The sequence below is a fragment of the Macrotis lagotis genome, chromosome 2, assembly GCF_037893015.1.
Source record: "Macrotis lagotis isolate mMagLag1 chromosome 2, bilby.v1.9.chrom.fasta, whole genome shotgun sequence".
In the NCBI taxonomy this organism is placed as follows: Eukaryota; Metazoa; Chordata; class Mammalia; order Peramelemorphia; family Peramelidae; genus Macrotis; species Macrotis lagotis.
The window spans coordinates 334,094,692-334,122,594 of record NC_133659.1 but is presented as its reverse complement, the minus strand read 5'-3'; the positions used below and the strand labels follow the sequence as shown (position 1 = coordinate 334,122,594).

The window sequence follows — 27,903 nt, the reverse complement described above, 5'->3', positions numbered from 1 at the left end:
TTGCCATAACTTGCCCAGTGGAGCCTTTCTAGGGACATTTGTGGTGGTCTCCAGAGGGTCTTACGGGGGGGGGGGGGGGGGGGGCTCCAGCTCTTCGAGTAGCTACTAATTGGCAGAATGAAAGAAGCAGTCAATGAGGTTCTTTTTTTTCCTTAGGTTTTTTTTTTTTTTGCAAGGCAAATGGGGTTAAGTGGCTTGCCCAAGGCCACACAGCTAGGTGATTATTAAGTGTTTAAGACCGGATTTGAACCCAGGTAACCCCTGACTCCAGGGCCGGTGCTTTATCCACTGCGCCACCTAGCCGCCCCAATGAGGTTCTTAAGGAGTCTGCTGACCCTTGGCAAAATTGGGGAGGGTTCGATTTAAGTAGCACATGAGTTGGAAAGGTCAGTCTAGGCAGGTTTAGAGCAATGTCCCTCTCCTATGGTTTTGTTTGTTTTTCCATAAAAAATTAATATTTTTAATTCAAGAATTTATTTAACTTTTGCAAATGAAACTTATACTCATTTAGCAGAGATAAAGAGAAAGAGCAGGTGAGAGAGAGAGAGAGAGAGAGAGAGAGAGAGAGCACATCTGTAAAAGCCAAGAACTGGTTCTTTGAGTCAGTGTAACTACAGACAGGTGGCAAGGTGATCAACCAAGCCACCCATTCCCCTGAGGGCCAATGCTGCCCCTGTCAGATTGAACTGTTAATCGAGAATGGGAATTTGTGGGTATCAGAAAAAGTATCAGAAGCCTCTTATTTGTTAAGAAATATTGATATGAAAAAGTTTTCGATTGAGAGCTCTTATTAAATAGCAATTCAAATAAGAAACAGATCCCTGCAGGTACAAAACAGATCTTTTATCTGTTTTGCCTGCTTCCATTATCAAGTATAGACACAATGTGTAATAAAAAGTTGGAAATAACATATAACCTATTTGTGAAACTAAATTCTCTCCCTACCCATTGAGAAGGCAAGAAATAGGATACCGAGACGCAGTGGATAGAGCACTGGCCCTGGAGTCAGGGGTACCTGGGTTCAAATCCAGCCTCAGACACTTAATAATTACCTAGCTGTGTGGCCTTGGGCAAGCCACTTAACCCCATTTGCCTTGCAAAAGCCTTAAAAAAAAAAGAAAGAAATAGGATACCCATTTTTACATATGAAGTCATGAAAAGTATTTCCATATTAGCTATATTGCAAGAAGAAAAAATAAAAATAATATTTTCATTATTATGCTTCAGTCTGCACTGGGTTTATCAGTTCTCTATGTGGAAGTGGATAGCTTGTTTCAACATGAGTTATTTGGAACTATGGTCTGTCGTATTGCTCCTAGTAGCATAGTCGTTCACAGTTGGTCATCGTTATGTTGCTAATTATTGTGTACAGCATTCTCCTGTTTCTGCTTACTTCACTTTGCATCGGTTTATAGCAAAGTTCCCAGGATTTTTTGAAACCATTCTCTTCATCATTTGTGAAGCTTTTCCAAAGATTATGTGAATTGAGTACTCCATTGTTAAATAATTAAAAGTTCTAATCCCTCTTCACTAGTGAGAACTTAGACCTTAATATTTCTCAGATTAACTCTTATATCAGAGTCCTTAAACTACAAAAATTCTCATTTAATTTCTTTTATCTGATCTTTAAGCGATTGATTTTTATCCGATGTAAAATGAACAGTAAACAACTCACCTTTTTGAATTGTCTCATCCCTGGCTTCAGTTCTAATTTCCCTGCGTATTGGAATCTTTTTCCGACTGCACTCCCATGTTCTCCTTCCTATCTGAGTCAGAAGCAGTTTTCCTTCCTTAGACCTTTCATAGGCCCCTATACTTTTCTTGGGGCCCTTATGGTCAGTTTAGGTAAATACACTTGGAGTGGGAAAGCATTAAAAACCCTTAACTGATGGTTAACTTGAAGATATTTGTCCCCATTTCTCTTCCCCCCCCATCATAGATTATCAGAGAGCATGGACTTCAGAATGACTTACTTATCTTTGTATGAGCCTATATTCATATCTCTAGAACCCTAAGGCTGATTTTCATTACAACTCTGAGGACAGTAAGATTAATACAAAGTCTGGTCCCCATTTTAAATATGAAGAAGTATTGACTCCAGGATGGTGATTGACCCATAATCCTACTGCTAGTCAGAATCTTAGGTGGGATTTGAACTCAGCTCTCTTGATTCCTCAAGTCCAACACTCCATTGCATTAGGCTACTTCTCAAGCAGAATAGTTTGATCATTTAAAAATATTTGTTGAAAGGAGTACAGAAAATGAGTCGAAGTTGGAAGCCCTACAGCATCATACTTGGCTGGAAGGCATCTTGGAGGTCATGTGAGATAGATGCATATGCCAGGCTCTACCTCTGCCCATGAGAGAGGGTGCAGTCTGGCCTCCCTTGGCTCACCTCCACCTGATTGTTGTTCCCTAACTGCCTGGGCCCAGAGCTCCTCATTCTACAACTCCAGGTACACCAGTGGTCAGACAGCTCTAAAGTAGTGCAGCCCATCTGCAGCAGCAATGCAAAATCAGACCAGATCAAATGATTCAGAAGAAGAAGGGTTCTTAGGGGCAGCTAGGTGGCACGGTGGTTAAAGCACCGGCCCTGGAGTCAGGAGTACCTGGGTTCAAAACCAGTCTCAGACACTTAATAATTGCCTAGCCATGTGGCCTTGGGCAAGCCATTAGCCCCATTGCCTTGCAAAAAAAAAAAAAGAAGGGTTCTTGGAGGGCCTTAAGACAGCTTTGTGGTGTCACCCAGCATCACCAGATGTGGAGGCAGAGGATTTGGGTGCAGATCCCCCTTGGGGCATGGGACAAGCAAGTTCTCTAATCAAGTAAGGATAAGCTTGGACCAGGAGAAAGAGCCTTTCCAGCTCTGTCTTCTGACTTGGATGGACTGAATAAGTATTAACACCTACTATGTACAAACATTCTCTCATTTCATCCTCATAATGAGTTTGGGAGGGAGGTGCTGTTATCATCCCCATTTTACAGATAAAAAGCTCAGGCAGAAATGGTGGGACTAGATTGAATTTGGGTCTTTGTGATTCCAGACCCAGGATTCTATCTGTTCCACCCAGTTGTTTCAGTAGATTTTTTTTTACTTATCCTTAATCTCAGAAATGGAAAAGACCTCTGAGCTCATCCAACAGAGTGGTCCTTCCCAACCTGCCTGGGAAGTCCACTGAGGGTCTCCACTTCCACCTCTAGTTGGGAGCCCTTCCAACCACAACCATCCCCTTTGGATCAGGGCTTCTTACACAAGTGGAGCTGGCATCTTCAAAGGGAAGCCGCCACTTGGTGGGAAGGGTCCCAGCGTGGGAGGCAGAATGCCTCTGACCTAGCCTAGTGACCTTTGGCATTGCCAGGCAAGCCTCTTGTCCCTCTACCATAAAGTGGAAATGAGGACAGCATATGACTACAGCTGAGCCAGCAAGAAGGGCTGCAGGGGTGGCCTGGATGATACCCTGTGAAGGTAGTATCTGGGGGCAAGTGAGCAAGTGGCACCTTCCAAGCCCTGTAAATTCAATCTCCTATCTTGGCTCCTGAGACCCAGAGCCTGCCACTCAGGCGGCAGGACCTCAGAGACTGGTTGCAGAGGATTCGTGCCTGTTCACTACATAACTTTGTATAGCTGAAGCCCAGGGCCCAAAGATGAGCATCAACGCCGGCACTACCTCACAGCCACATGCTTTGGAGTGGACTTCTCTGGTGGAAGAATGGAGGTGCCCACAAGTTAGCAGAAAGCTGCTCACTTGTCAGGGCCTGCTCTGGCCAGTCCTTCTGAGTCAGAGGGGCAAGTCTGAGCCCTGCTGCCTTTAAAGGAAGAAGCCCCAAACTGTGTCCTCCCTTTCTAGGCCAGACCCTGAGCATCTTTGTAGCCACCAGCTCTAAAGTGCTGTTGCTGAGCCTCATGACCCTGACCTGGAGACAAGACAGACTTTCTCCTAGTGGAGAAGGGGTCAGAGGAGGCCTGGATTACCTGTGCATATGATGTGTGTCTCCAGCTCCCAGCCCCTCCTTGGGGATGCTTGGGCTAGTGTCCCTTGACCACAAGCCATGCTACTTAATGGAAGGCAGTGAGTTTTGGGGGGGCAGGGGGTGTGGGAAATCCTCCCAGGTAGACCAGCATGTCAGGAATTGGGAACGAAGGCAGCCTTAGTTTGAACAAGTGCCAACCATAGTTAGCCTTCCCCTCTGGTTCCCTTGCTTCAGCCCCTCTGACTAGAGGTGAACCTGACTTGTAGAGGAGATCCTGGGGGCCTCGGGCCCCTGACCATTTGGAGAGCTCCCCTCAAGAAAAGTTTTTCCTGTCACCTTAACCCAAAACAATGAAAAAGTAACCCTTCCTATCATAAAAAGGAGAAAACAGAAAGATCAGTCAGCTTGGCACCGCCGGAAATGTGGTTAGAAGACCTGGTCCAACTCCCAGGGTAGTTGGGATAGACAGATGAGAGCACCTTGGTGGGCTGCTTAGTACAGTGACAGACCTTCAAAGGGAGCCTCTACCCGGGGATCAGACTTTCTGCAGGTTGCCTCCCTGGACCTCCATTTTCTCATCTGGACTGGATCCCTGGCCCCACCCCAACCCCAGCTTCTAATCCTATAGTCTTATTTTTTTCCCTAGATGAACAAGGGGTAGAGAGCAGATTCTCCCACTGTGTGGTGCCTTTGATTCTGAGGTGTGAGTTCTTGACCTTTTATGTGTCAGGGCTTCCCTGATCTGGCTGGATCCCCTCAAGAAATGGGGGGTTGGGGTTTGGCTGTTAGGAGGCAATGAGCTTAAGTGACTTGCCTAAGTAGTTTCCTTACTTCCTAGAAGTATCAAATCTCAGGCCAGATTTGAACTCAGGTCTTCTTGACTCCAGGACTGGTGCAAGAGTATAGTGTTTTTAAGTTCCCAGTAACAGAGATACAAGCATCCACCCCCCACCCCTTTGGAGACTGCCTCCTCTCTGCCCCTGGAGCCCAGGCTAAGTGCTGCTACCCTGGGACATTACCAGACATGGAGGCAGAGACCACCACAGCCCTGCCTCAACTGGGAGCTGACTTCATCCCCCATCCTCCAGACCAGCACAGGACCCTCCCCCTCTAAAGGAACCCTTGGGGAGTTCTGGAAGGGCGGCTGGGTGACAAGCTCATGTTCCTGCTTTCTGAGGGCCCTCAGTGTTTTTCCTTTGAGGTGGAGGGTACACCGAGAGTGCAGTTGGGAAACGGGCCGCCGGGCCTGGCTGGCCTTAGAGCTAGGGACCCTGATCCCAAGGCCAGGGGGTTTTTCACAGCTGTCCTGTTAGAATACCAGCTCTGGGGATTTAGACCTTAGCTTGGAACCCACCCCCCCCCCCAAGCCATCTCCTCCCTTGGTGTCCCTCAGCCAGTTGAGGCAGCTTCTAGGACTCGTGTGCCCTCAACCGCTCAGCTCATTGGGGAGGTGTGTTCCAGTGAGCCTTGAGATACCTTGTAAACAGTGGTAGAGTTCAGCCAGCGTGTGGTGCCGGCCCATGTGGACACAAGTTCATGAGCTGCCTGCCCTTTCCCCTCTCAGAGGATAACTTTGTGGCCGTGTCTCCCACTCCCTGCTTGAGAGCCGCCCATTGATTTAGAAAACCATCAGCAACAACAAACGTGGTTTTTGTGGCCACGTACATTTATTATGTGCTTCCTGAATGCTAGGCCCTGAGATGAACCCTGGAGACACACACTTCAGGAGCTTGGGGGCTAGACCTCACAGCCTTGGCCAATCACCCCCTCCCCCCAGCAGCCATTGCACACACATCCCAGCTGCCTGTCGCTGCCCTTCTGTCTTCTAGGTTCTGCTTAATGCACCCTTCCCAGAGATTTCACCCTCTCGGTGAGCAATCCCATGGCAGAGAACCTCTTTACTGCCCCCACTCTGAGGGTTCCTAAAGGGCGACTCATCCCTCACAGCAACTCTGGTTTCTCAGCCTGCTTTCCACTTCCCAGACAGCACCAATGGCAGGAAGTTCTGCCAGTTCAACAGTCCCCCCAAGCCAGGCAGCTCACCCATGAGTATCGAAAGAAGCCCCCCCACACACACACACACACGGAGCAGAGCATCTTACAGGGCCTTGCCACCTGTTCAAGGCCAGATTGTGTGGGGAGCTCCCCAGAAAGCCCAGAGCCATAAGATCTTGGAGAGGCAGGGGCTAGTTCCAGGAGAGGGTAACACGGCCTGTTGTATGAGAGTTTTACAGGCCAGGATTTAGGTCTGGGACTAAGAGCTGGAGGGACAGAAGGGTCTCCTCTTGTCAGGAGCTTACCTCTCTAGGGAGAAAGGAGTGGGGAGGCCACAGGGCTCAGCCTTGAAGACCACTCCAAAGAGAAGAGAGGGCACTCCTGGCCTGGGGGGAATAGAAGAGAGGCACAGAGGAATATTGGGGAAGCAAGACAGAAAAGCTTGTCTTTGGGCCTGTGGGTGTCAGGGCACCACTGTCCACTTCTGACCAGGACCAGGGCAACAGTCCGGTGGCTGCACAGATAGTCCTTCATTGGGTCCTCAGGATGGCCCCAAGAGGGTTATTCTCATTTGAAAGTTGAAGATCCAAAGACAGATGGGCTAAATGATGTGCCCAGGGTCACACGACTTGGGGGGGGGGGACAGGAGTGTTTAAATCCCAGGCCCACCCTTGCCCACCTGTTGCTGACAGTCTAGGAGAGGCATACAGTCACAGAGGAATGCCCCCCATTTGAGGTCTTTGAAGGTAAAAGCATGTTGCAGAAGGAAAAGAAGCGTGAATGAACCAGAAGCTTCTTGGGGCTCATGCGTTTCCTGTCAGGAGGGTTGAACCATCCCAGCATCTCAGAGTTGGGAGACACCTTCTTGGAGTTCTAAACTTGTGGTTCACTGGACTCCCAATTCTCATTTCCTTCTCCAGCTCATTTCACAGATGGGGAAACTGAAGAAAATAGGGTCCCATGACTTACCCAGCATCACAGCTAGAAGTGCCTGAGGCCAAATTTGAACCAAGGAAGATGAGGTTTCCTTTGCCCGGACCTGACTGCCTTTCTCCCTTACAATCCCCCAATCCCCACCCCCTACACACTCATATGCCCAGAAGCGAAGTAGGTTCATTGACTTACTTCAGAGACCTCCATGATCAGTCACTTGATCAATACAGACATGAAAGTCTGCTCTCTCCAGGAGGGAGCTGGGCCTGGATAAACAGGTCTGTACCAAACCCCATTTTCAACAGTCGGATACAAGCTCAAGTTGGGGCCTGACTCCCTTGGGGTGCTTGGAGATGGGATCCAGGGTTGCTGCAGGGGGCACAGGCCCCCAAGGACTCATCCTGACATTGTGGTGTAAGGGAACAGAGAGCAAGCAGCTTCGTGAGACCTACCTTGGGTAGTCCTCTTGTGAATTCACGGTCCCCCTTCCGTTCTTATATATGAACTCGGACCTGTTACATGGGTGTTAAGGCGCCAAGAAGACCCCTCTTTATGTCAGGGTTGCTGTCCTGCTGGGTGGGTCCCAGGTTCAAAGCTGGAAGTAATGGGGCCACGTTTTGTAAATCACAGAGGCAGGAAGATGCCAGCTCAGCCTGCAAACTGCAGGTCTTTTGGACACCAATCACTGGGCCAAAGTCCCATGAATGCTCCTCCTCCTCCCTCCCACCACTCCTTCCCCCCTCATGTTCAAACCTTTGTTTCTGAAAGACTGTTTCATGGTTCTGAATGGGTCCTCCCGGGATCAGGGCCAATTTAAAGGCTTCTGGACTCAACTCCCTAGTCCCAACAGGTGACAGTAGGCCAGGGAATCCTAGGTTTGGACTTCAGCCTCCAGCCTGTGTGGACTCTGTAGAGGTCAAGGGGTCCCTGCTTGCAAAGCCAGGGTCTATACTGCCTGGTTTAGACCAACCTCACATGGTCATTTGGGCTGGGAGGATTGTGCTCAGCCAGTCAACCCTGGCTTACGGGACTCCATTAGGGACCATACGAGGGCGCCCTTCAGCCAACTTCTACACCCCAAGCACTTTGCATAGGGTTCCTTCTTTGATTCTCACAATAGCCCGTTCTAAAACTGAGGCAGAGAGGTTAAGTGATGTGTCCAGAGTTACACAGCTAGTAGGTATGTTGTGCAAACTCAGCTCTTCCTGACTCCTGGAGGACTCCTAGAACCTGAAGGACTGGAAGGAGGAAGGGGAAGGGGTGGCAGGAGGCATGGAGGGCACTTGTGGAATTTTTGTTTCACATGGAGCTGAAAGGGACTTCAGGTTATGAAGACTGTTGTCTTGGTTTTGCCAGTGAGACTTTGTCAAAAACCAAGCCAATGGGGCAGCTAGGTGGCACAGTGGATAGACCACCACTGGCTCTGAACTCAGGAGGACCTGAGTTCAAATTTGACCTCAGATATTTAATAATTACCTAGCTGTGTGACCCCGGGCAGTCACTTAGCCCCATTGCTTTGCCAAGAAAAAGGCCAAACAAATCCCTGGGCATGACCCACAGTTTGGAATTCTGCCCTTTTGGTACAGGGGCACCCTGTTTGTACCCAACTAGAGTGAAAGCATCCTTGGGCTTTGTAAACTAGGGGCGCCAGATCACTTTTTTCATACCCATTTCCAGGAGAATGACTTGTACCCTGTATTGCTGAGAAGGGCCCTAGGAAGGGAAGGCTGGCATCCTTCTTTGTCTTTTACTTCTGCTGTCATCCTGTACCCATGATCCTGCCACCACAAATCACATCTTTGCAGATGGATTGGCAGAAGAGAAGTGAGCATGTGAGACCTCCCTGGGTCTTTGAGACCAGCCCACCCTTGTGCATTAAAATGGCTCACACTCCACCTGAATGCCTTGCCCCAAATCTCCCCCGCCCTATCAGACCTGTCACTCATGTAAGTGGAAAGGGATGAAGGACTGAAGCCAAGTGTCATGGAGCTCTGACCACCTCCCAGAAATGAGGGGCTGTGTATCTGGAGCACCGCATCACCTGTTATCCTCTGCCAGTGTCTCAGGAGTGTTTTGCGGGGAGAGGAGCATATTCAGAAATGGAAGTAACATAAACACAAGATCAAGTAAAACATTTTGAAGCATCACCTCTCCTACCCCACTCCCCCCAGACTGCCACCTGCCACTGGGTACAGTGCTCCCCGACTGCTACAAGCTCCAGGCCATCTCCTTCCATATGCTGGCAGAAGGCTGTCACAGGAGGGCAATTGAGGGCAGGAGATTGCTTATGGGTCGTCGCTGGCACCAGATCAGCGTCGTTCACTCACTTCTACGAGTGAATCATTTTTCTGTCATTGAGAGATGACACAGGGTTGTGAAGGAGTGTGGGGCTGCAAGTGTCTCCCTGTCCTGCATGGCACCTCCTGAGGCCCACAAAGACCACCTGGCTCCTGCCAGTCAACCTGCGGCCTCTTTTATTCCACTGACTGATGGGGTTCTGGGCTGGGAAACACAGGCTGCCAAGGCTTTGGCCCCCAGTCCATTAGGCAGTGGCCTGCTGCCCTTGGGGTCAGAGTGGCTGGAGAGGCCCTTGTGGGGTGGGCACTCCATGTCCCAGGAGGCATGATGGGCCCAATAGACTCAACAACTGGGGAAAAGCTGCAGCATCTGCCAAGGCTCCCCTCAGCAGCCAGAGCTCCCACCATGGCTGCTGATGAGCAAGCAGAGCGAGAGGTGCGGCAACGACCCTGATGAAAGACTGCTAATAAGATGTCTATGTGTGGCAGCATTCCTGGACGCCGGGACAGAGCTGGCGGCCAAGCCTGCTGAGATGCTTTTTCATCCTAGTTGGACTCAAAAGGCCTGTTTGAGGTTTGGGATGCTCTCAGCTCCAGCGCATTTTTAACTCACAGGGCTGCACCTCGGGTCCCCTTTGTTCGACTCCTTGTCCCTGAAGAGCCCCAACTGCTTTCCAAGACTGAGGGCTTTTCCCACTTGGGGCCAGTGCATAGGCCCAGACTGGCCATGGGGAATCCTCCAGATGGGCTGGGCTTGACCAGTGTGGCATCCTTCTTTCTGTCTCTGGCTTGGAGAGAACAGGATTCTGTAGTGGAGCAGCTCTCCAGGTTAAGGAGCAATCATCAATGTTTTCCTTTATTGGACAATTCCATTGGTCTATGCTAGGCTTCTGCTCTGTCACCCGTGGTCTGGGGCAAAAGTTTTACACCCCCCCCCCGGGGGGGGAGACTCCTCAGGGCTGCCTCAGCCTGAGGATCCCAGCTGATTGTTTTGTCTCGTTGATGGGATTGTGGATCTAAGTCATCTAGTGAGAAGCAATGGCCCATGCCCAACACTGGGAAGACAGAGAGAAGGTGTCCAAGGAGCCCTTGGAGCCTAATGCAGGATGGCTGACCAGACTGGCAGCTAGGCCCGGTTTTCCTTCCCAAGCACCTCCCCTCCTCATTCTACCCTCTTGTCCTTTGACGGTGGCCAAATAACTGGCAGGAGAAAGCCAAAGGTGCCTCCACTGGGCAACCCCCAGCTCCAGACGAGGATCGTCCAAGCTCATCATCTGTGTCCGTCCATGTCCATGTCCATCCATGTCAGAGGAGCATGTTGGGTGAGATGACCCCAAAGGGCCTTCTGGCACCTTAGAATCTGGAGCTGTTCAGATCAACAAATGGAATCAAGAGCTGCATAACAAGATTTCTGGACCTGCCCAAGTGTTTTCAAGCACTGTTAGCACAGAAAGTTCCCACGGCAGAAGACTGTCAGAGGCGTTGGTTGTCATGGCATCTGCAGTTAATCTTGAAATGACGGCCCCAGTGCAGCTTGACAGCCGCAACAGACTCCCATAAGACCCCTTGGATGAGCCACATGAAAAAGGGACCTTGTGTGGGTCCCCAACCCACCCCCTGCTGTTAGAACCAGTCTCGACTCAAATGGGGCATCCCAGTGAGAGCTGGTAAAGGCCATGAGCCCCTTCCACCCAAGAAAGTCATGGTCCTGTTGGGTATCAGTGTATCGTGCTTTTCTGCCAAGTGTCTCAAGAGTCCCCTTGAAGTATCAGAGCCTTGATTTGGCTGTGGTGTCCCAGTTCAGAAGCATGGCTGGGCTTGGTGGTGCTCTCCATGGAATGCAAGGTCCACTGCCGAAGCAGTTCCCCAAGCCTTGTGCCCATCTCCTCTTGTCATGAGGGAACATAAGGAGAGTGTCTGCCTCTCCAGGAGGGAGGACAGTGACATGGCTAAGCCTTTTGGGCTTGTCTAGGGTCTCAAGCAAGTTGCTGGCCAGGCCTCAGAATTCAATCCCTTTTTTTTTTAAGGTTTTTGCAAGGCAAATGGGGTTAAGTGGCTTGCCCAAGGCCACACAGCTAGGTCATTATTAAGTGTCTGAGACCAGATTTGAACCCAGGTACCCCTGACTCCAGGGCTGGTGCTCTATCTACAGCACCACCTAGCTGCCCCTCAATCCCTTTCTCTCCCATTCTTTAAAGTTGTTCTCAGGACAAATGAGAAAGGGCATTGGATAATCAAGGAGGTCACCTGAAGTATTGAAACAGTGCAGTAGGAGGATGACAAGTTCATGCAAAGACAGCTCCCCCACAAAGGCAAGCTCCACCCTCTCTCTTGGCCTGCTCCAGGTTCCTCTCTCAATGAAGGGGATGGATTATCTTTGTTGTTCTTTGAGCCAGAAATCCTCCTTTCTTCAAGTTATTCTTCTGACCAAGAACCAACCAGAAACACTTTCATAGGGCCCCAACCTAACATCCTGCCTTATGTTCCTTGCCACTCTAGAGCCCCTAGTGTTGGCATCAGAATCAGCTTTTCTAAGTAGCTGAAGCTCTAAACCCACAGCTTGCCTTACCTCTGCCTGGCATTGGGGTGGAGACACTCGACCCTGAGGTAGAAACTCAAGTCTGTCTTCCTGGCCTTGGGATGGGCACCTTTGTTGAGGTAGCAAGTTTCCCATCTTCAAGGTGAAGCCAGGTGACCCCTTGTCAAGGATTGGGCATAGGGGGCTCCTCCGAAGTGCAGGTTCTGCCCAGCTTAGAATCTGTCAAATGTGTGGAGGAAAAGAAGCTCTGGGTATGCCTCACTTTCCTGGATGCTTGACTGAAGTGAATGGGGCGAGTAAATGGGTCCCTTTGGTGTTGCACAGAAGGGCCTTTTTGAGAATGAGGAAGACTGAAAAATCCCTGCTATCCACCCTAGGAGGGTAAGGGAATGACTCCAGCCCAATCTCAAATCATTGAACATTACCTTCTCTCTTTGATCTTCTATGGCCTTGTGGACGTGAAAGGCGATTGAAACCCTAGGTTTGAACACCAGGTGCTTTCTGTTGCTCAGATGACTGGAAAATTTCTGTGACTTCCTGTGCCAGGCTGCAGGGAAGCCCATGAACGGCTATTACAAGGTCCTTCTCAATGTGAAGACCCGCAGGGCATCTGATGCTTCCACTCCCCCATGATGGCACACATCTGATGGTCCTGTCACTGCGTTACTGATCCTGGTTCAACAAGCAAAGGAAGCCTCATCCCTCCTGTGGCTCCTTGAGACCTTTTCAGAAAAAGGAAATTAGAGATGGGGCAGCATTGTTAGGAAATGGCCGTGTTCAGCCCAATGCCTTGAACCTTTGGCTCTTTTTGAGGAATCTTCCCTTTAACATGGAGCTCAGATGTGGCTGCTGGCTGGCCTCTGAAAGAACCCTCAGGGCCTGAGCAACCTTCTAGAGACAAACCTCTCCATGTAGGGCCCAATCTTCTGACCTGCTCCACTGGGCAGAACTGACCCTCTGCTGTCAAAGCTCTGTGCCGAGATGGCCAAAGTCGGAGAACTCAGAGGACACTGAAGCAAATGGGGAAGTGATTTGGCCAATCACCTTAGTAAGTGCTTGGAGTCGGATTTGAACTCGGGTCTTCCTGCCTCCAGGCCCAATGAGCTATCTATTGGCAGATTCAGCTAGCTGCCTCACCCCCAAAGAGTAGGGCACTGTTGCTTCTCTTGCACTTGTGTCCCCTCCACTTAGCACAGCACTCCACACAGAGGGGACGTTTCATTAGCGCTTGGAACAAGACTTGTGCAGTGGTGCTCCAAGTCCAGTCTGTGTGAGGAGGGCAGAGAGGGTCCGTGGTTGTAGGAATAGCAGCAGGAGTGTATTGCGGACCACCTGGACAGAAGAAAGAACTAGTTGACTTGGGGACAGGCACTGATGCAGGCCCTGAGTCAGTTTTGTGGAGATGAGAACTCCCACTCTGCCAGTCAGGGCCTGGCAGCTTCATTAGAGGCCCCCTTGCCATGCAGATGCCCCATCAGGGTTAGCTTTCCTGCAGTGCAGTCATTGTCAACCTCCCTGCTAGCAGGGTCCTTGTCACAGGAGACCTTGGGGATAGATGGCTGCTGGGAAAACGATACCTCTGATGTGTGTCCTGTGTTTTGGGAAAGAAAAGGCAGGGAGAAAGACCCCATAGAGTAAAAATGCTTCCAGGGACCTGGGTGCTAAAGTTATATTGGGGAGAAAGGGGCAGGACCTAGTAAGACCCAGTGTCAGAGAGAAGGCAAGCTTGCCAAGGAAAATGATGTTGAAGCGGTGGCAGATGACTGTGGGATACCTGGCCAAGTGAAAGACCTCCCCCCTGGGTCTCAGAAGAGCTGCAGATGAGATCACTGGCCTAGGAGCAGCGATATCAGGGTGGTCAGGAGGCCCTGAGCAAGGCAAGTATCCCCACTGGAGTCCACTGCCAGACCAGGGAGCTTGCCTTCAGTTCCTGGGGGAATTCCCAGATGAAGGATTAGAGATGATTGGCAAACATCTGGAGAGCAGAGCCATGCCAGACAGGAGCTGGGGGTCTGGCTCAGGCCTCAGCAACCTCTTCAAAACGCCTCCCACTGTTTGAGCACTGAAGGTGGAGGGAGCGGCGTGGAGTTGATGACCACCCTGTCAGTTGTCTTCAGGACAGTCAAATCCCACAGTGGGGAGGGAGCCCCCAGAGACCTCCACTCGGCCCCAGGATGCGGTCCTCAGTGACTCGGGGGGTCACGTGTGCCATCTGGGTCTGGAGTTCAGACAAAGCTGGGGCTGTGGATGGATATGGGGTGGTCCTGACCCATGTGAGCCAGCAGGTGTGCCATGCCAGCTGCGAAACGGGGTATGGGTGGACACGGGGCTGTCGAGCGCCCATCCAGCCTAGGACTACCCAGAACCAGAAATGACCCTCCCATTCATCCTTTACACCTCTGCTTCTTTCCTGGCTTCTGCCTTTCCATTCCTCCTGATTGGCAGTGGGCTCCCTCTGTGGTGGCACCCTCCAGTGTATCCTGGCTCAATGTGGTTCGCACATGGCTTCTTGATGTGCTGCTTCCCCCTTACCTTGTGAGTCCCTGAGCTGTAGGAACCAAAGCCATGCTTTCTGGAGTCAGCATGCCAGGCCTGTGGAGAATCCCTGCCCATGAGAGGAGCCCCTGTAGAGTGCCCAGAGGCTAGCTGAGCATCTTGGAGCATGGAGGAGGAGGAGATGGCAGTAAAAAGGGTCTGGTGAGGGCCCCATGAAGGAGAGTCCCATCCTTGTTGGGCCAGTAGATTCAGCAGCTTATCGGATAACCTTGCAATGTTTTTTAAAGGCAAACTTCAATCCGTATGGACCGATAGGCCAGCAGATACCTGAAAGGGCTTTAATTAGAAAATTGCTTTGCTCTGGGTGTGATCTTTCAGCCAGATTACCCTCTGCAAAGGTGGGTTCCCAGGTCAGCTCCTCCCCCCCGGAGTCCTCTGGAAGCCCAGCTGCTGGGGAGCCCTAGGGTCTGGGCTGGGGGCTAGGGGCTGGGGGTGGTGCAGGACTTGTGTCCTGAGTCTTCTCTCATCTTTCTCGTGATTACATCCAAGGCCTAGGCTTAGACGCCACTGGCTTCATTTTTCCATCCACCCCAAAATGTTAGGAGTCAGCTTCCCATCTCTGAGCTTTCTATGCTTCCCTTGAAGAAAACCTGGCTGCAGAAATCTTCCCAGAGCAGGCCGGGGGAGGGGAGGCGGTGCAGCCCCCAGGTTGGACAAAGCAAAGCTCGTTCGTTAGCCATACAGCTGCGGTGGGTGGGTGGGGTGTAAGAGTCTCATGTGCACGCTCACAGGAACCCTGTAAGAGGATGGATGCAGGGATCCCTTCCCTGTTTACAGATGTGGAAACTGAGGCACCAAGATGTCTTAGGACTGAGAGCTGGAAGGGACTTAGAGATTGGGATAAGGAACTGAATTTTTGCCAGGCAAAAATAAGAATTAAAAGAATTGTTTTCAACGTTTAGTAAGTAAATGTACTGCTGTTGCATTGCCTCACCGTGCCTGTGTCGTGCCTGGATTCTCCCTCCTTAGGGAGAGCTCCTCCAGCAAGGGACCAGTCCGTGCTCTGCCTCTCTTTGCGTCTCCGGGGCATTTTAGGCCCTGAACTAATGCTTATTAACTGACTGATGGACCATTGCCCTTGGCTCTTGTAAATTAGGATTGGAGGAGAGCTCTGCCCAAAAACTTGGGGATGATAAAAGCTGACCAATCAGGGAAGCTCTGGTGGATGGGGGGGGGGGGTCCATTGGGGTTGTGGCCACAATCTGGACTGACCCAGATGCCCTCTGAGCTCTTGCTCTCTTGGATGATTCTCTGCTTTCAGGGGCAGTCCAGTAATGGGCAGAGTGTTCAGTAAGTGTAATACATACTAGGTGACAAATCTGTAGCTGCGTGCTCTCTCATCAGAGTCTCACGATACCCTGGGAGCAGGAGGCAGAAGGGTCAGAGATGAAACTGGAACCTCAGCAGCCTCCAAGGGGCTCACTTCTCCCTGTGACCTCTGCCCTCAGCTGTGCCCAGCCTCTCGGCCCAGCCACCAGAATCTTTTGAGGATGGGTTTAGAAGGGGGTCTGCCAGCCAGATCGTGGTCAGGAGGAAGCCTGCCTTACCAAGGCCTGGAAGGGTGCCTCTGCAGGACACTGACCTTTTCCCCTCTTCATTCCTTTCAGAAATGCTCCCACTGCCAGGAGCCAGGCGCCACCCTAGGCTGCTACAACAAAGGCTGCTCCTTCCGGTACCACTACCCGTGTGCCATCGATGCAGGTAAGTGCAGCAGAGCTCCTGCCCTGCCCCAGGGCTCTCTCCCCCCCTTCTCCCTCTTTTTTCCTGTGGTGCCCTGGGCTCCAAGGGGCTGCCCAGGAACTTGTTCCCCCCAGGGAGTCCCCGGCCTCCACCTTCTAGTTGCGTCCCCCTTGGGCTTCTGCACCTTGTTACCAGAGCTGGTGCCTCTGCCAAGACTGACTCAGCCAGGTTGTTGCTTTGGATCTGAATTCTGGGCTCTGCTCTGGGGGCTCTGGGTTTTTCTTGGGGGACCTCTTCATGCCATGCTCACACGTTGGAAGGCTTCAGAATTCTAGAGGGTCCTTCCTGCCCAGGCCCATCATGAAGCATAGGAGCCAAGATTTGAGGAGGCCGACGGTGGCTCTCCGATGGCCCTCTGCAGCCCTCCTCCTCAAGGGACCGGCCACCAGCAGAGGGTGAACTTCTCGTTTCCCTGGGGTCACAAGGGCATCCATTCCCAAGGACCCGGCAGAGTCTCCTGTACATCTTCGTGCCATCTGTCTTGGTGATTGAATTTGCTGACCTTTCTGGAGACAGACCTCTCCAGAGCGGGGCAGGTCTCGGAGGATGCCTGCGTGTGAGGCCTGGCTTCCAGCCCTCGTCCTGCTCAGGCTCAACTCAGGGAGGAGCACTTAGCTTGTGTGAGCCACGTGTAGAAAGCAAGGGAGTGTTCTGGGAGGTCTGGCCGGGCCCAGCAGCAGGGAAACAAGTCGGCTGGTGACCCTCCAGAAAAAACTGCCACAGGAGAAAGCGAAGTCTTCTGACACGAAGCCAGAAGGAGCCTGGGATGTGGAAGGCGTGGATGGGACTGACAAGACCATGGGAGAAAACTTGTTTGTCTGGCACCAAGGGAGACTGGAGAAGGTACAAGGCTGGACTTCCCTTCTTCCCTAAGGAGAGGCAGCCCCATCCATGGGACCCTTGGAAGAGCTGCTGCTGTTTTCTGCAGGTCCCATCGCTCCAGCCCCATCCTCAGTGTCAGCCTAGTCTGCACAGAGCCCTAGATGCTAGGCAGTAGAGGAGCAACTTTGATGCCCTGGATGGCCAGATGACTGCTGCTCTGTGGGGCCGTTTGGCTCCCAGGCAGGCCTGGGTACTGTCAGCATCCCCCTGGCATTCCCAAAGGTGATGCCTTTCTAGTCAGGCCATGGATCCAGTCTAATTGGAAGAGAATTTGTGGGGGGGGAGGCTGCCCCAGCTGCAAAGAGCAGTTGAGTGCTCTGACATCACCATGGAAACAGCTCTTGGAAGCTAGGGAGGCTCTGGGGCTTTTCCCCAAGCCTGGAGCTGGACCTGGGTCTCTGGCATCAGAGTTGGGATGTGAGCTCCTGGGAGCTGGGACCCTCATCTCCTTGCAGTTGGGACGACGAGTCTGGTGACTTAGCTATCATTCTGCCAGAGAAGGAGGTTGGCATCTGTCCCCTGTGAAGGAGGCCACCTTTCCAAGGTGTGAAAGTGGCGCTGCCAGGCTCATGCCCGGCCTCCCAAAAGACCCCGTCATCACTGCTCATTGTTTCTTTCCTCTGCCAACCACTGATCCTATTGCAGCAGGCTCAGTGAGAAGGAGACCCAATTTCTTCTCCTGCTTTTTCTCCCTGGGATCATCTTTTTTATTTTTTTAAAGATTTTATTTATTTTGAGTTTTACAATTTTCCCCCTAATCTTACTTCCCTCCCCCCATCCCCACAGAAGGCAATTTGCTAGTCTTTACATTGTTTCCAAGGTATACATTGACCCAAATTGAGTGTGATGAGAGAGAAATCACATCCTTAAAGAAGAAGCATAAAGTATGGGAGATAACAAGATCAGACAATAGGATATCAGTTTTTTTCCCTAAATTAAAGGTACTAGTCCTTGGTCTTTGTTCAAACTCCACAGTTCTTTCAGATGGGATTCTCCATCGCAGACAGCCCCAAATTGTCCCTGGTTGTTGCACTGATGAAATAAGCAAGTCCATCAAGGTTGTGGGATCCTCTTCTTGTCCTCAATTTTGTTTTGAAATATTTTTGAGGGCATATAGGATTAGGTGAATCAGCCATGCCGAAAAGAGATAGCATGGTGGGGCTGCCCACCTGTGTGGGGATCTCCAAGAGAAGTGTAGGCAAGGCCAGAAAGGTCCCTTCTGGGCCCCCACCAACTAGAGGATGCTGGTCTCACACCTCCCAGGCTCTGGAGGCCCAGGGCAGCTGTGGCAGCAGCTGAACCAGGTCCCAGGAGACCCTGAGTTTGGGGGAAGCCTGCTGTCTTAGAAGATGAGGCCAGAGTGGAATGGGCTAGAGCCAGCTAGGTCTGCCCAGCCATCCCTCTGCCCGACTCTGACCCTGTGGTGGCTGAGAGCTTCCTAGGACAAGGCCTGTGGCTTCCTGTCAGATAAGGTTGCCCAACGTTCCTGGATGCCGGAGGGAGGAAGCTCTGTGGAAGACTTCAGTATCCAGCACAGGCAGGATCAGTAGAATAATTCAGGCCAGGGAAGGCCCCCCACCAGCCCTGAGAGGCCGAGAAGCCAAGAGGATTGCTCTCAATCAACCTCAGCCAGCCTCGCACTCACGTTTGTAGCTGTTGCCACCAGAACTGAAGCTTGATGGTGCCAGGGCTCGGTGGTGCTGAGGCTCTGACCGCCTCCCGCAGCTCACCCCCAGAAGAGCATCGCTGAGGCCCGAGTAGAGCTGGGAGACTCCCCCTGGGCTCAGGCTGTCTGTCTCCCGCTGCTCTCTAAGCTCTTCTGGCAGATTGGAGCAGCAGGGACCCTCCGTCCTGCTGTGTGCTTGTGGGTTTTAAATGAACCCTGCTTATTTACTGCCATGCTATTTGCTAGTAGGGGAGGGGGCTGCAAGGTGGTAATGACTCACCAAGCTCCCGAGCTCTAGACTGGCTAGCCCAGGGGGGAGAAAGAGAAGGCCCCCCTCTTGCCTGCCTACCTTGGGCTGGGTATTGTGGAGGCCTGTGGGCCCTTTCCAGACCCCCATCACGCATAGCAGCCAGCACTGTTTCCCCTTCTGTGGGGGTTATTGGGCCAGTCAAGTTGGGAACTGCCATGTGAGCGCCTCCCTCCATTTCAGCTTCTTGCCAGACACCAGTCACTTTCCATATTCTTGGGAACCAGAAGCAAGATAGGAACTGGTCGATGAGAAGACATTTAGGTGGGTTCGGACCTAGACACCTGGCTGAGGGAGCCTGGTTGACCTGAAACACCACAGGACTCGGCCTTTGGCCAGAGTTTTTATTGGTGTGTGGTGAAACTGGAAAACTTGCAAATGCCAACCAGGGGCCACAATGGAAGCAGGGCTGGCACCCGCTCATGTGAACAAGACCCTGTGGGATGCCCATAATCAGAGGTCATATTTTTAAAGACTGCCCAAAGAGTAGGTGGGCAGAGTGGGGATACTGAGCCTGGCAGTTTTATCTTTGGAGGTCAGCATTCCTCCAGCCTAGAGAGGAGTGATTCTCCACGTCCTGCCTGGCACCACAGGACTGAACGTGAACCAGACCCTGGGAACATGTGAGGACAAATTTGGGGCCAGTTGGAGCTCTTCCAGGGGAGCTCCTCCTCTCCGCTGGCCCGGCACATGCCCCAATGGGGACATTTGGCTGGTTCTCTTCCCCCCTGCCCCTAGGCTGAGGACCAGAGCCGTTTCTATGTTGTAGCCAAAGTGTTGGGGGCCAGGAACCAATGATGGGCTTCCCCGGAAGACTTTTGGAAAACCTGACTGCACCCCATTGAGGGGATTCAGGCTTCAGTTGTTGTTGGTCCTCTCTGGGCCTCCATTGCCTAGGCTGAAAGAATTAAGAAAAATGATACTACTAATAATTGTAGATTCTTTAGAAGTGGCCTGTGAAATGTCTGGCCCCATGGCGGGTGCTGTACAAACTAGCAGCTCCTCACAGCCACCTCGGGAGGTGGGTGCTTCCTTCAGAAGTTCATGATTCGTGAACACATTGTTCCTGTTCTCTGCCCAGATGACTGTGATGTCACTGTCCTGGCTGTCAGGGCACGGGCCTTGCTTTCTGTGGTCTGCCCCTTCGGCAATACAGAGATGAAGGGCTCCTGAGTGAGGGGCCGTGAGCATGTCCCATCCACTGAGGGCAGGTCTGGGAGATGGGGGAGAAAGCCCTCACCGAGGCAGGGCCTTGAATGCTGAGGAGACTTGTTGCTGGCCCAGAGGATGATGACAGAGTCAGGGGGCAACAGGGAGAGCCTTTCAAAGGCTGGGAGCAGTAGTGACCTGGTCAGCCTTGGGGATGATGAAGTGGCAAAGCAGAGGAAGAATCCCTGAGGGGTGTCAGAGATTCCCCCCCAGACCCCAGCAGATCAGTGAGATTGGACTTGTGCTGTCTCCCTGCTGATGGGGATTTATCTCCAGGAAAAGTGTGGTCAGGCCTTGCCCAGTTCCCTTGAACCCCAGTGGGCTGGAGGCAGAGCCAAGCATTTACCATTTACCCTCCAAGGACGGTCTCCAGAAGGGACCCAGTGGCATTTCCCTCAGCTTCACAGCCCAGCTGGCTTCGGGAACTGGGCTCCTTCTCGGGACTGACCGGCTAGTGTGCAGAGGGAGGCCCTGCAGTCCCGGGCCCTTCTCTTTCCCCTCGGTTCTCCCCAGATGGAGACAATGGGGTTCTCCACTTTGCCTTGGGTGGATTTGGCCTCATATCAGCCTGCAGCTGACTGCTGTTCCCAGAGCCCCAGGTTCAGATCTGGTTTGTCTTATGGACCCACCGGCCGGCCGTGAAGGTCAGGGCCAGCCAGACCTTGGAAAGTGGGAACGGGTATATCTGCGCTCCAAACATGAGAGGAGATGAGGTGGATGGGCCCCACAGGCACTCTTGGCCTTGCTCCTGGCCCTTGACCCAGTGCGGGCGGCTGGCTCCTGAGGACACGGAGGGTGTGGGCTTGCTGCAGGGTCACAGGGGCTCCTCCGGGCTGACAGCTGCCTTCTGTTTTCCAGATTGTTTACTAAATGAAGAGAACTTCTCAGTGAGGTGCCCCAAGCACAAGGTAAGGTCTGCCCCCTCCCCCAATTCCTGCCCCGATTCTTGACAAACCAGCCTGTTCTGAGCCGTGCCCTCGGGAGGAGCGAGGCCTGCGTCCTCCTGCAGACTCCGGGGGCCCCGGGAGGAGTCCTCAGGCTGGGGCTGTGTCTTTGCCCACCTGCCGTGGGGAGCCCAGGAGGACCCTGGGCCGCTCCACCAGTGACTGCCTTCGTCTAACTCTCGGCGGATGGTTCTGGGCTCCTTGCCGCCTCTGTGTCCCTGGAGCCCGAGGGGAGGGGAGGGAGACTCCGGCTGCTGCAGGCGAGCCATGTTCCTTAGGCCCAAGCGGGTCAGCTGACAAATGAGGAAAGGGTGTTTTTACTTTGCTCTCTTGGGGTTTGGGGCATGAGGCCCTGGTGGTGTTTCTCCTTTCTGGCATCCAGAATAAAGTCGGCTCTGAGCCAGTCTTCCCCGCAGCCTCTCCCACCTCCCAGTGTTAGTGGGGAGCGGCCTGCTCCGGGAGGCAGAATCGCGGGGGGGACCGCCGGGCCGGGTGAGCCCCCAGCCCCTTCCCTAGCTGAGCCGAAGCAGACACCTGGCAGAGGGAGCAGGGGCTCCCCGGGTGCCCGGCCACCTGCACTCCCCTTCTAGAGATGCCCTGGGGGTCCCTCTGGCACTGACTGTCTTTTTCTCTCCTCTTCCATGTGTCCTTCCCTCTTGGCCATCCCGCCTCCTGTCCGCCTCCTGCTCCTCTCTCCATCTCCTCTCGGCTTGCTGCGTCAGCCTCCCCTGCCCTGCTCTCTTCCCCCCTTGCAGAACAAGACGGTGAAGGGCAGCCTCAGCACAGAGCAGTCGGAGCGGGGGTGAGGGGGGCACTGTGCCCGTGGGAATGGAAATTAAAGAAGCACAGGTGAGTTGGGGGCACCATCCCACCCACCCCCAGCCAGCTTCCCTTTCCTGGCCCAGAGGGCCTTCTCCAGGCCCTTCTGATGCCAACTTTCCTTTCTGTGTCTCTTATGACCCCCAGGGCTGACACGCTGACAAGCTCCCCCCCAGGCCCTTCTCTTGGAGTACCCCCAACATTGGTCTCACGATGGCTCTATGGGAAGGAAGGCCTGGCCATCGGGCCTGTCCTCTCCCAGCTTAGGGAAGGAAGATTTCTGGCTTGAAACCTTGAGATTTAAGGGCATTGTTTTTCTTAAACTAGGCCTTTCCACACCCTTTGGCACATGTCTGTGACTGGGCAGTGGGGAAGGCCAGAGGGGTCTGGGGCTTCCACCCAAGGTCAGTTCTTGCTGCCCGGTTCCCAGGGACGCCCCGCAAGCCTCACTCACCTGTATGGACAACCCGCCGACTCCCCCGCCTCCCTGCGCAGGCTCTGTGGCGGCTTCCTCTGCCCGCTGCTCTTGACTGTTGGACTTCCACTCAACCCCCGCACCCCCAGATTGTTGAGCTCTGAGCTAAAACAGAGAAGCCTTGCCAGGGGTGAGCAGGCAGCCCCTAGGGCGTGCTGGGGCAGCTTGACATTGGGCAAGATCAAACTAAAGGGTTTTGGCCCCAAGGTTGGCTCCCAGGGTGTGATCCTGTGGACGGACCCCCTTCTGGGACAGTGGCCCTCTGCTCTGTTCTCCCAGAGCCTCGTCCTAGGGGGGACCCTTAGAGGTTGGGGGCTTGTCTGTGCTGCAGCAGGTGGTGTCTGGAGTTCTGGCCAGGAGGGTTGGTACCGGCCGTCCTCCAGTCTGGGTTGAGAAGTGGCTGGGTGGCCATCTCGGCCCAGGGGCCCAGGGGCACCCTCCTAAGCAGATTGAGGAGAGCCCTGGAGGCCTGGAGACAGTCTTAAAAAGTGGTCAGCAAGGGAGGTTGTGGAGGGTGCACAGCACAGTCAGGGCTGTGGGTCAGGGTCCCCAACGCTGAGAGGGGAACAGGACTTGCCGGGAGAGGAGCCCCTCCCTTGACTTGGGTGTCACCGCCCTGGGTTCGAATCCCATGGAGGGAGGTGTGGAAATTTACTTCTAGATGCCCTGTGTGGCCTTGGGCTCCCAGACTTTCTCCAGGACATGGAGCTTTGATCTGGTGGCATCTAAGGAACCAGGCTTTCTGACCTAGAAAAGCAGAGTTGGCTCGGGCAGGCAGAGAGAAACCGGCCCTCGGGCAGGGACTGCAGAGCGGCCTCCTGGAGCGTGCGGAACGCCTCGGGCTCGAGGGTCTGTGGAGCTTCCCCGGGTCAAGGAGGGCCGGCTCTGCCAGTCCCCAGGAGGCAGCGCCTGCAGCCTCCCTCTACTCGCCATCTGGACAGCCAGAGGTGGGCAGTCTAGTCTTTGCCCTGTTGAAGTTCAGTGGGAATGAGCTGCCCAGAGCTGAGGTCCACAGGCCCGTCGGAGCCTCCCGACCTCTGCCATCGTTACGGGATCCCCTGGGGCCGTCTCTCGGTGCCCTCTCCTCGCCAGGTCACTGTGGGGCCGCCTCCCCTTACAGCCACTCTTGGAGGTGGGAGGAGTGTGGATGAGGTAATTGAGGCTCAGGAGGCGAGGGACTGGCACGGGGTCCAGGTAGAAGGCATGGCAAACCTCCAGATGCAGGCACGGCAGAGAGGCTTGGGGCGGGGCCTCCCTCACCTGCTTCACCTGGGCCGCCAGGCCTGGGGCAGCCTCAGGGATTTGGACTTGGTGGTGTCTGAGCCCCCTCCTGGCTCTCAATCTGCAGCTCTGTAAGGGATGGACCTGGGCTTGTGTACGTTTGAATTCATGTGACTCAGATCACCTTCCTGGTCCAGAAAAGGTCCAGGAGAGGGTCGGGGCAGCTGCGTATCCCAGGTCTGGTCCAGGCCTCTGCCAGGGCTGCGTGGCCACCCACCGGGGCACCGACTTGGAGCTGGGCCAGTGACCCCGGGACCTCTTGGGGCATTCCTGGCCCACCTCAGGGAGGGGCAGTGAGGCTGGCACAGTCACCCCGGCTCTGAGCGCTCCTTGGACTGGGCTGGGTCTCCTGGGTGTCCTTTGAGCTGTGGGCTCCGGACCCTGTCCTCCCTCCCCTTTGAGGATTTAGAGTCGTTTGGGGCTTTGAGGTGTGATCAACACAATTCAGCAAGGACCATTTACCACACACCAGCCACTGTGCTCGTGGGTCTGTCCAGGGGGGTGTTGGGGTCCAGGCGGGCTCATAGACACCGGCTGAAGGCACGGATAGCAGCGTCCTCGAGGAGCTGGGCCAGCACCTGGGGTGGCTGCCCAAGGGCAGCAGGAGGGCTCTGATCTGTCTTTGGCCTCTGGGATTTGACCACAGAGCCTGGAGCTCCCTTGGCACCGCTGCCCTCTGGGCTCTGCCGCCGAGCAAGGGGGCCAGTTTCCCCTGTTGTCCAGGCCCTTCCTAAGGTGCCCGGCTAGAGATGCTCTTCCAGGCCCCTTTGGGTCAGGTGAGACAAAGACTGAGGGGATGAGCTCTGTTTCTAGGTCCTCGAGGGTGGGAAGAAGTCAGCTGGTTCCGGCTGAGTCCGTGGAGGGGGCCACTATCCTCCAGCCTCTGGGCCTGGGCCTGGGCCTGGGAGTGGGCCCCCAGGAGCCAAACGTGGATCCCTGAAAGTCTTGGGGGGAAAGAGGGATGTTTAGTCTAGAAGAAAAGTCTCTTCCTTTGTTGTCCAGTCAGTGGTCACGCACGGCTCGTTTCCGAGTCATCTGTTTCATGGGCAGCTATTGGCTCTGTGGCCAGAGCAAGAGATGTCCTGAGTTTGAATCCTACCTCTTGACACTGACTGGCTGTATGACCTTGGGCAGGTCCCTTAATTTTTCAGCCTCTGTTTCCTCATTTGTAAAAGAAAAATTAAGCCAGAAGCTGGACAGATGCTAGGGATGAGACAAGGACGTCTTGGACTTCTGTGAGTCCTGGTTTTTGCCCTCCGTTGTTAGGAAGTCTGGAGCTTCTGGAGTACAAGAACCTGGTGATTGGGGGGTGGGAGGAGTCAGTCCATTGAGCTCTCGACACCTGGGACCCCCCCTCCATGGAATGACTTGACTCTTTTTGAGGGGACCCTCCCTGCCTTGGCGCCTTCCAGCTTAGCAGGCTGAGCCTCAGACCTCAGCCCTCGCCGGGAGGGAGGGCAGCAGATCCAGAAGCCGGGGAGGCAGTTCTGGCACACCCTGTGCGAATGTTGGCATGGCAGACAATTGGGGGCATGTCAGCACAATGGTTTGGGGTTGGAAGGCAGCAGGCACCAGACCTCCCAGAAGGCCTGTGGCTCTGGACGTCTCAGCCAGGAGGCAGATCCCAGAATTCCCAGAGATTCACTGGTTTTCACCCTTGTGAGCTAAACCCATGAGAGGAAAACCCTCTGAAGGTTTCCCCAAAGCCGGTGCCCCTGCAGGGTCTCGTCAGGCCATTGACGGCGAGAGTCCCGTTTCTTCCGTGAGGTGGCTCCTGAGGTTGTGGGTCCCAGGCACAGTCGTAGCCACTGAGTTGCCTGCCCACGCGGGGAGTGATGGTCAGCGAGAGAGGCACATCCTCGTCCCTGACCCTGTCCCTCAGTAACCACATAAGTCAGAGAAAGCGGCAGAGCCTGTGGAGACCGGGCCGAGCGCCGGTCACTGTCACCCCGGGCCTGGCTGGCGCGCTTGGGACGAGCCTCTTGGACGGGGAAGGGCGCCATGGGGTGCACAGGGTGGGTGTTGGGCTCGGTCACGGTCACTCTAAGGACCCTCCTGGTGTCCTCTGACTCCGTTTTCCAGGAGGGTGAGGGATGGCCCGGCGCTGTTCTCATGGGGGCCATCTTGTCTTGCAGGTTAGACTGTTGAGATAAGAAGGTGGTGGATGCTCGAGACGGAATGGAATCTGTCCCACTGTGCAGCCACGCCCCACCCCCACCCCCACCCCCGATGTGCCTGCCAAAGCCAGCACTCCCTTCATCAATTCGTACATCCCACGTGACTGGTGACGCCACAGGAAATGCCCCAGGAGGCCGAATGGCTGTTTCCATGGACGCAGTCTTCATAGTGACAATGTGGGGAGGGTGGGGGGGTGGGCAAGGGAGGGGGGGAAGGGAGTAGGGTGGGGGGTACTGAAAGGGAGGGATAAAAAAATATATATATATAAATCTATTTTTAGTCTGGAAAGACTTTGTTTAAATGAAAGGTGCGCTATCCCTTTTTATCCACTTGGTTCTATTTTAAAATTCTCCAGAATTCCAAATTTGTCACCAGGACAATGAAATTTAAATGTAAAATTGAACAGAGGCCCCAAAGCAAGAGCTCTCTCCCTAGGAAGAGGGCAGGAGGGATGCCCAGGCTTGTCTCACACCAATCTCACCCAACACTACGCCCAAGATTTAAAAGCAAACCACCCACACCCAATCCTTTTCTTTTTGTGATGAATTTGTCTCCCAAGTGGGAGGGTTTGGGGGGGAATGGGGAGGTCAGGGAAAGTTCATGTTTTCCAGAGTGGGGAGTGATGTTGAAACACGGACATACATGCAAGAAAAAAATAAACATTTTTTTTTTCATTTCAAGAAACACTATTTATTTATTTTTTTTAGATTTTTATTTTGGGGGACAAGTTAATGGTAGAAGCCCCAGAGCTTGCAGCAGTCCCTCAGTCATTGATCAGACGGATAAGACCAGAGGGAGCCAGTGCTCCTCAGTGGTCCTGTCTCTGGGGGGACAGGCCCGGGAGCCACGAGGGAGGGGAGCCCTGCCCGCCTTGCAGATGGCCAGAAGGGCTCTCCCCCTTCACAACATTCCGAGAAGCTGAGCAGAGGAGAATGGGAGGCATTGATTTCTCTGCCTGCTGGGGCAGGGAGGTTCCATGCTCATGGAATCAAAGTGGGTTAAGCTGACCAGGAAAAACCCAGTTAACCCGTATTTTCTTTCTTTTCTTTGGTTTTTTTATAAAGGAAGGTGGGGGGTGTCAGTGTAACGGCCCCGTACTCTATGATTCTTTCTGTTGTTTTTGGTTTGGTTTTGTAAATCATATCATTTTTCAACATGAGTTTTAAAAAAAGGAAAAACCTACAAAAAAAATTCTTGTTAAGGCCTTAAGAAGGGGTTAGTGCATCTTTCAGGGGTCACTCTGCCATGGGGATTAAAATAGCTGTTTCACAAACAGTTTTATTTAAAAAAGAAAAAAAAATCACCAAAAAAACTAATAAACTTCATTTTAACCTTGCTGCCTTTTGGTTTCATGGGAAATGGTGCGTCTCTTTCCCCTTCCTCCCTTATTCCTCCACACTCAGGGTCTTGACCCAAATCAGCTGGGACCACTGCCCCTCATTCCCGGGATTGGAGAGGATTCTCTCCCCAGATTAGACCGGGCCTTCTCTGTTCCGTCATTAGTGGCATGGGCAGGCATCTTCCTTGAGTGAACCTTGACTTCCTCTAAGGTAAAATGTGGGGGGGGGTAGATGGGCTGGGGAAGGGGTCACCTCTGGTCGCACCTGCCCTAGTGTCTCTGAAGCCCCAACCAATTCCAGAGTTGGTATAATTGATGCTAGCTTTGGTTTCTATTCTCTCAGGCCTCCAGAGCCTCCTTCCCTTCTCTCCTCATGGGACCTTAGTCCAGACCCCAGAAGGAATGAAAGCGGTCTCCTGGGGCTTCAGGGTCCTTCTTAGGATGAGAAGGGGAAAGGAAATTCAGCAGAGTGCCACCACCACATTGAAATTCCAGGTGGTCTGGGCTCATATTTCCAATGAACATTCATTTTAAAGGTTATAAGAAAATAACACAATGTTAATGGATTTTTAAAAATTAATGAGAACAAAAAATACTGGGAGGAATATTATACAATGCTAATAAGCAATTATAAATGGGTTATCCTTGTCTGGCCATCAATTTAAGGTTGCAAATGGCAGATTAATTTTTTTTTAATGGGCACATCCACCCACTCTTCAGTTTCTCATTCTGGCTCAGCTTTGGAGGAAAGGTGCTGCTGGCGGGTTCCAG

General features: G+C 53.1%; 1 protein-coding gene across 6 annotated transcripts in view; it reads left to right on the top strand.

Annotated features, from left to right (window-relative positions):
• The window catches only part of TCF20 (transcription factor 20), an 80,678-nt gene extending 54,710 nt beyond the window's left edge, over positions 1 to 25,968 (top strand). For 4 of the 6 annotated variants that reach the window (XM_074227077.1, XM_074227072.1, XM_074227076.1 and 1 more), the window contains 3 exons: positions 15,900 to 15,993; positions 20,955 to 21,004; positions 25,751 to 25,968. In XM_074227077.1, the coding sequence (XP_074083178.1) occupies positions 15,900 to 15,993; positions 20,955 to 20,970 (110 nt within the window). In that variant the 3' untranslated portion in view covers positions 20,971 to 21,004; positions 25,751 to 25,968. Of the gene's footprint in view, positions 1 to 15,899; positions 15,994 to 20,954; positions 21,005 to 21,762; positions 21,890 to 25,750 lie in introns of those variants that run through there. The other 2 variants (XM_074227074.1, XM_074227073.1) reach the window with 2 other exon arrangements.
• The last annotated feature ends 1,935 nt before the right edge of the window (positions 25,969 to 27,903 follow it).